General features: G+C 42.4%; 1 protein-coding gene across 1 annotated transcript in view; it reads left to right on the top strand.

The window, feature by feature from the left end:
* emc2 (ER membrane protein complex subunit 2) overlaps positions 1 to 8,439 on the top strand; it is a gene marked incomplete in the record, with an annotated part of 22,266 nt that overhangs the window by 6,664 nt on the left and 7,163 nt on the right. Inside the window, 3 exon segments of the mRNA XM_035671957.1 lie at positions 21 to 78; positions 4,659 to 4,744; positions 5,033 to 5,092. Of these exon segments, the coding sequence (XP_035527850.1) occupies positions 21 to 78; positions 4,659 to 4,744; positions 5,033 to 5,092 (204 nt within the window).

Here is an 8,439-nt window from a genome sequence, read left to right as displayed (position 1 = left end):
CTCTCTCTCTCTCTCTGAAGGTACGACGAGGCCAACAAGCACTATGATGCCATTCTCCAAGACGACCCCACCAACACGGTAAGAGTGAGAAGCAGGGAAAGAAAGGGGAAAATCCCTCTGCTTAGTGTTCTACTTTGCTTCACTTTGTGGTCTCGACTTTTTGGAGGGCTTTAAATCTGCCGAGGCACTTTGGTGTTAGCAGTGTGAGTTTGCTAAGTTAAACTTCTCTTGGCCCCTCTGACCTCAATCGCAGTGCTGATCAGCCGCACAACTGAAAAGTGTTTAGGAGGGGGGTCTGGGTGGGTGGGGGCTGATTCATGGCCTTAGTCCGTGGCAGACATGTTTGGTGGAAGTAAAGCGTAAATAAAGATCTGGCCTTTGAAGATGGTGATTTACTGGACCTTTCAGACCCCCACCTTGAGTGAACAGGGCTGAGCTTCTGTCCCACCTTCTCCATTGTCGTCTATTGACTTCAGGTGCAAAGTCTGCCGTGTGTGCAGTTAATACAGACGTGCCCTAAATAACCCTTCTCTGAATCTCATTCCTTGCTATCTTCTCAATTTACTATTCATCTCTGTGAAATGACTTGCAGAAGCATGTCTAGCCAGTGTTCTGCCAATCCCACACCACCAACCCAAAACATAATGTACCTGCTGTTAATTGTTTCCATAAGGACATGTGGCCATGCAAGAAAATAAATCATTTAAAGGGTTTTCAAAAGAAACCATGACCTTATTTATTTTGGCTGCACCTCGCACCCCTCCCCCCAAAGATGTTCAACAAGTTTCCTGTGCCATACTGACATATGGATTGCTTTAGATGTATTAAACATTTTCTCTCAGTGCTACAGGCACAGCATAGACGTTTGTGCTTTGGATGCCATGCGAAGATTCTTCACATCGTCGGTTATCTGCTTTAAACAAATAAAAGCCTTACTGAAAAAACTAATAATCCGTACCTCGCTCTGATGCACCCCACTCCGCTTGCTCTCGCTGTGGCATAGAGGAACAGCCTCCTCATCTTTGTCCAGCCACAGCTGCTGCCTCACGCCACGTCTCACTCCCACCTTCACTTTGTCAAGACCATCTCTGTTTATTTTACGCTTTTGTTGCTGTTGGAAGTTTTCATGTCAGATTGGCAAGTCAGCCTTTAAAACAAGGGACATGACTGTTTACATGGGCAGCTCCCCTCAGTTATATTTCAATTTAAAATAGTAGTTAGGTCAAGCAATATACTTCTTTTTAAGGAAGAGGATAGGCTGAATGTCGCATTTGGGCTCAAAATATAGTCGAAGGGCTGAAAAACAATTATAATTAGTTTTATTCTTTTTGATAGTGTCCAGTAATTATGGATGCTAACAAAATGCTGATGCTGCCTAAAACAAGTCTCTGGCAACACTTAAAGCAACATAACTTGCAAAACATTGTGTGACTGTCTACTTTCCTAATTTATGCTGAGGGCTCGAGCCATGCCATGTCTGACAAGGATAATACACTGGCATGGTTGCAGTGAATATTATGAAAGGATTTTTTTATCCCAGTCATGCTGTCCAACACAAGACTGAAGTCAAAAGCCACAAATCACGTTACTTTCTTGTAACACTGTCATTTTCATATACAGAATGGGTGTTTCTCCAGAAAATGTATGTTCAAGTAATTGGTGTAATCTGCAACAAATTGCTTCGCATTCATCCACTGTTTGGACAATGGGAGTTGTAATTTCAGTGAATCCCAGGGCTCCTCCCCGACATGGCACAGATCCTTTGGGGATTCCAGGGACATCCTCGGAAAGGGAATGGTCAGTTTCCCGGTCTCTGCACGCTGGATACTGCCACCCTTGCGAGCGTAGGCTGTCAGTCATACCCGGGGCTGGGAATGGAACAAAACAGACATATAGGTCCTCTGTCCCAGGGATGTTGACCTTAAACCTTTTTCCCACCATCCTTGTCCTGAATGCCTTGGGTGTAGTGGCGGAGGGTGGGGTGATGATACAATGACATAGGTTAGGTCACCTGTCTTGGAGTGAGGGCCATCGCCTCCCTACTTGTTCTCCCAACACGCTCTTGAGAATCAGGCAGGGGATGGGCCTGAGAAATGGCGGAAAATTGGCGACCACAAGGAAGACTTGCGAGGCATCCCAGCATGCGAAGCAGAGATTGGAAACTGAGCTGTTGTAATTACAGGCTGTGGAATAGATGTGGTACCCATTAACCAAAATTGTTGAATCAACAAAAATTGCTCAAGGTTTTTTTGCCATGGCGGTGTCCAAAAAATGTTTCAAACTCTTAGCCCTTCCATTGCTTGCTATGTTCCAATACCTACAGCAATGATCTGGCAAAATTCTTGTCTGCGTGCATAAATGCATTTTTTTTCCACCTTTTTATTTCTTCTGAGTATTTTAGATTATCTAGTGCCCACACTATTTGTACCAATTTATTTTTTTTTTCACATTGAGTTAACTCAGTGATTGCATTAATAATGAATTCCAACGCTCTCATTTCACCCTAATTGTTCAATATAAAAAGCTAGTATTTCTTAAATAAGCCACTGAGGTCACATAGACGACTCCTGAGGTTGCCCCACAATCGTATGCAATTACAGATTCATTGTAGGACACGGGTATATTATAAGATTGTGTGGGGTAAGTCTTCTGAAATTCAAAGCCCCAATTCAGAATCTTGTGACCACATAAATGTAAAGTACACTCACTAAATTAATGGAAGCCTTACTGATAAAACAAAAAATAACATTCCGTTTCGTAACTGATCATTGAAAGCATACATCTCCATTAATGCTTGTACAGGAGTAAACACATCTTTAACAGCATCATAAACATGAATACTTGTCTGAACTCGCTCTTTCTGTTCCTTTTCTACTCAGTCTAATCAACTATGTACAGTGTGCCACCCTTGTTGTGATGTTTCTTATTTTAAAGGAAGGTTGTGGTAGGTCCTAGCAAAGAGCCAGGGGTGATGTAAATAATCCACTTCTCACTCTTAAGGTCTCCTCAGACCGCTAATTAAAAAAGAATCACGACAACAGAGGGATCAGACCCACTGCCAGGTTTTTCTGGATCATTAGTTAGAGAAAGGAGGAGAGAGAGAGGAGTGGTTTGGAATTGCTTCTCGTTTAATAAAGTGCTGTGTGACTCTCTGGGCTACCAACTTCCATATGTTCCTTTGAGCCCCAAGTGTTCTTTATCTGGGGGGAAAAAACGGGGCGAGAAGAGAGGTGGGTGTAGTGATGGCGGAAGAGCACAAGTGCAAAAATCCACATTCAACATCACTGCTGTGTTTGTTTAATTTTCTGCTTCCTTTTTTCGGTATTGGATGAGGAAAGATCCCACATGCTTGTAATTTAGTCTCAAGTGAGTATAAATTCCTTAATCTCACATAGCATCAAGTTCTGGTGAAATGCACTGAATATAAAGTGGTGTGATCTTTGTTTTATAGTCAGAGGACATAAACATGGAAATAATCGGTTGACCTTTCACTGCTCCTCGTTGCTTGATAACTTATTTTCAACATGTTCAAATTCCCTTTAGACGACCCTGATACTAAAAATACACATGTACAGATGTAAACAGGGTTTGGGAATAAGTTGCATTGCAGTGTAGGTAGATATCCTTACTGTTGATGTTAGAATCCTTCTTTGTTTTATCAAGATGTTAGCTGTTGCTGTTTTTCTCTGAAAGGCTAAAATATTGCTTGTCAGTTGAGGCTGCAGTGTCTCTGCAGGTCCCTGTCCCAGCTTAATGGATAAGTGGATTTCTTGTGATGGCAGTGTCAGAAGAGGCCCAAATTTACAGCCCCCTATACATGACTCATACACAGCCCTCAATGGCTTCAGTTATGAGTGCAGGGAGAGGAAGCCCCACTCAATCAAGTGCCAGTCCATAAATAAAATAGGCTGTGGCAGGGCAGTGCACTTCTAATGGAGCGGCAGCCTCCTGTCAAGGTTTTCACTTACTACCAAAAGGAGGAGGAGGAGGAGGGTTGGCGGGAGCAAAACATTTGGAAAAGTCGCAGCAGCAGGAGTAATACTTTCTAATTCTGATTGATGAGATTCTAATCCACCTTAAGGTCACTTCAACATCAAAACGAAGCGGAAAGCAATTTTCAGCTGATGTCAGTTGGGCTGGTGCAGCACTAGATGCGTGCCGTGCCGGCAGGAAGACAGGCGTTGGGGTTTGGGGGGAGCGTGCCATTTTCCCCACTTGGTTAGGGGATGACTCACCACTTTATCTCAGCCCCTGAGCTCATTCCAACTCCCAAACATTGACTCATAATGTGTGTGTCCATCTCCTGTTGGACATGGCCACTAACTATCTCCAATTATGTCTTGGTAGGCTTTTATTCATTTAAATGTCCCAGTAATAATATGAATGAATAACTTGACAAAGTTAACTTTGTCAAAAGTGTCTGTGCCTTTTTTGCCTTTATTTTTATGGCTGCTGTTGTAATGCCCCAAAGTGCTTATTCATCTTATAGAAATGATTCAGTCTCATAGCAAAACTTAAAGCAGGATTACGGTGCACTGAAACGACACTAATGTACACACTTAAACTCACAACTCTTACACTCACTCATCCTCTCACCCCCCTTCAGACAAACACTTGAGGAGCTGAGTTCCTAATCCTGTTTACTCTCTGCTCTACAGGCAGCAAGGAAGCGCAAGATCTCCATATTGAAGGCCCAAGGGAAGAGCGCCGAAGCCATCCGGGAGCTCAATGAGTATCTGGAACAGTGAGTCTTTCTACAAGAGGGGGGAGATGGTCAGACACCACCCTCCTCTCCACCTTCCCTGGCTTTTATTTTAATTAAAAACCAAGTTTGCTTTTAATTGAGCTGGCACAGCTTGTGCATAAAACCCCAGGAAACTCTTTCTTCTACCTTGACAGTTGGATGACTGTCATTATTGTTACTGTAATAGGTAATGCTTACATTTGCCTTTACTATGTTACAGATGCATTCTCTGTTGTATTATTACTGTTATGGCTTGATGTAAAACTCATTGTCATTTTGTATTAACAGGTTTGTTGGGGACCAAGAAGCGTGGCATGAGTTGTCAGAGCTGTACATCAACGAACATGAGTAAGTCCATTTTTTATAATTTATGTCACAGTATTATTTCCGTATTTGCTTTTTTTTTTAATGCACCATTATGTATTTTAAAATCAGTGAGGCTAAAACCCTAGAAATTATTTACTTTTTTACTTCCTAATGGCAGAAAACACAACAGTGACAATGTTTTAATTTAGCCTAAAAAGGTATCATAAACAAAGGGCAGCTTTTGGTATTAACGCATCCCTTCAGGAGTACTGCTAGATGTGACAGGAAAGCCAAATCTTTTCCACTATGTGCTTTTCTTTCTGCTTATTCAATATACAGCTTCGAACCAGCAGCTCACATTCTTTGTGGTTATGCTGTGACCCTCCTTTGCAATTACAACCCATTTAAGCTAATAGAAAATTCAAGCAAGACATTTACTCCAGCTGTCGTGGGTAAATTGAAGCTGGATTTTGAGGATAAAATAAGCTCTCTCTTTCATTAAAAGGATTATCTAATAGGTTTTGGGGAGCATTAATTTAAAAAACACTAACCTTAAAAAACAAAATGGTAAATATCTCAATGGTGTAAAGGCACCAGAAAAGGAGATGCACAACAGGATATGCAGCAAATGAGCAATATATTCAACCAGTTTACACCTCCTCAGATCAGTTAAAAGAAATTGGTATGGCATCACCATGGACACTAAAACAACCAGTATGAATATAAATTTGTCAATAATTGTTGCAAAACGACACAAAATGACAAGAGATGCATCCTGCATAGCAAAATATATGCAGTCTTCTTCACTGTGTGAAATTATTTTAGAATGAACTCTTCTTTTAATGACAGATTATATTATATTATATTATATTATATTATATTATATTATATTATATAAAGGTGCCTTAGAAATCAGTAATCTGTTTCCAATAAGGCAGCCATATGTCCGAGGTGTATCTGTCAGTTTCACAGGGCTGCTCATCAGACTGATGGCTTGATCTCCAGAGGGCCGTTGGATGGCTACAATGGAAGGCGGTGAGATGCCAAACTCAGCCAGGGGTCTGAATGGAGCCCTGTCCATGTTTGTCACATAAGAGTTGTTTAATAGGATTTCAGTCTTAAGCCCCCTCTCCTACATATGAGAGCAGACAGACTCCCTGGCCTCCCACTGATATCTCAGTTGCCAAGGAGAATTGCCAGACAGACAAGAGCAGGGTAACAAAAAAATAATTTTGTTTGTGTCACCTTTTATCCCTCCTCTGGGGCTCAGAAGTTAGTGAAGCAGTGTCTGTAGTTGAACTATTTTATATGCGTGTGTGTGTGTGTGTGTGTGTGTGTGGGCACACTGACTCTAAAGTTGCTTGGTTGCTCTGGTAGGAAGGCAGTGGCAGCAGGAATGTGTAGCACGGTGAGAAGGCTACTTATTGGATATTTCATGCTTTTGTCTGGGAGGCTTTATTGCTGTAGTAGGCAGAGGAAATCCAGGGGTGAGCGGATTATCTCCCAGCTTATCCCAACACTTCTAATATCACACCATTCACTCCCACAGCCCCTTATCTACAGGCGTGTCAATTTCTTTTCTTTGTTTTCTTTATTTTGGGTTACAAACTCCCTGTTTCCCCTCCTCCTCCTCTTCCGGATAGCCCGGCATTATCGCCACTCTTTTCCAGAAGGATGGAGCAAGGAGCAGAGAGAGAGAGCACTTGCTGTGAAATTCCCAGGAGAAGGTGGTGGCACTTTTCTTTCTCCCCCTAGCCAGAGAAAACAGAGGGTGATGGAGAAGCAGGGAAGAGAAATAAACTCTCCTCCCCTCACTGCGCAACACCCTGGGAGCTAAAAATAAACAAAGCAGTGTGTCTGTGCGCTGCCATTGTTTGGGTCACAGCAGCCATCAGTGTTAACACATTAAAAACGTAATTAATAGCCTCTGAGTTGACACTGTTAAAACAATCCTTATGCCAGTGGTGTTTAGACAGGAGATTATTTTGTCTGTTTGTAAGTATTCCATAGACCCTCTGTCGGAATCTGCTGTTGGCTCTCACTCCGACCCAGTTTATGAGACAAAATTGGACTGGTCATCCAGAATTGCAGGATAAATAGTAATCATTTTTTCAAACATACTTTGCACAGTCTGAATCCATTTTTGTCTTATATGCAGTCAGAATGTGGTATTGAAATGGGGGGAAAGCCACTGCTGATGGTTTTACTAACCTCCAAAAGAAACAAATACGATTCTTACAGTCTCGCACATGATGGCAGCTACAACCTTACTCGAGCACTGTGGTAAAAAAGTGAGCTTAGGAGAGTAGCTTGGTGATGGTGAGGGTTATATTGCTCAGAGGAAGAGTAGAAGAGGTAAGGGTCTGGCTCGGATACAAGATTCTGGTCGAAGGCTGATGGAGCGGGCTCTGTTGCAGACCACGGCCACTGCATGAGCACATCTGAAAGTCTTTATGGAGAGGAAGTGGTAATTGTAAGCAGCCCCCAACCTTCCAAGCCCTCTGATCTCCCCCTCTACTCAACCCCTTCCCCCTGTTTATTTCTTTCTTTTTCTGTCCCCACCTTCCCTTCCCTCCTATGCTGTTAATCTTTCAGCTAGTTACCATGGCAGACTTTAAAAAGACTGATCTGTTCTTCGTGTTGTGGTAGGCAACATTTGGTTCCTGCGAAAACTCTATATCTTAGCATTTCCCTCGTTTCTCACAAGTGAAATTAACCGTCTATCGCTTTGTAGAAGCCTGTTAAGGAAGGCAGTGGTCGTTTCGTTTTTCTTTCAACTGATACGGTTAGTTCTAAAGCAAAAATGAAACAAATGGCATTGCCCAAGAATTGAAAGCTTGGCTACAAAGAATGACATTAACTTTAGATTGGATGTGCTGATAGACAGCCAGTGTAGCCCCATTTTCTGTTGGTGCATCTGCTTTGGCCTTGTGTGTGTTGGCTTTTATTTTGCTAGGTGCACAGATGTTTTATGGCTTTGTGTTCAATGATATACTGTATCTTAGCTCGTCTTGGCCTGGGACTGTGAAGGGGAAACTGTGTATTAGAAGTGGAGTGGCAGCAGATTAGTGTGAGGTCAACAGCTCAGCAGTCTGCTGCTGAGAAGTGATCTCATCTGAGTATAGGCACAGTGTGCCAGCTCTTACTGTAGTGCTGACCTCAGGAAGGTAGTTAACTACACATTAAAGACTGAAAAAACATACAGACGGACAAGATTGATCCTCAGTGTCCCCAAAGGAGGGAGAATCACCACACTAGATAGGCTTTTACCTTTGCCAGCTGTCTGGACTGGGTAATCTTTACTGTAAGCCTGTAAATAAACGTTATGTCATGTGGGGGATCTTTGCAACAAAGTCCATTGCGTGTAAAGTGACCCGCACCCCTTGTAG

Source organism: Morone saxatilis, unplaced genomic scaffold (genome assembly GCF_004916995.1).
Source record: "Morone saxatilis isolate NCDOM2014 unplaced genomic scaffold, NCSU_SB_2.0 Contig24, whole genome shotgun sequence".
NCBI lineage: Eukaryota > Metazoa > Chordata > Actinopteri > Moronidae > Morone > Morone saxatilis.
The sequence above is the reverse complement of the archived record's forward strand: the minus strand, read 5'-3'. Positions and strand labels throughout refer to the sequence as shown.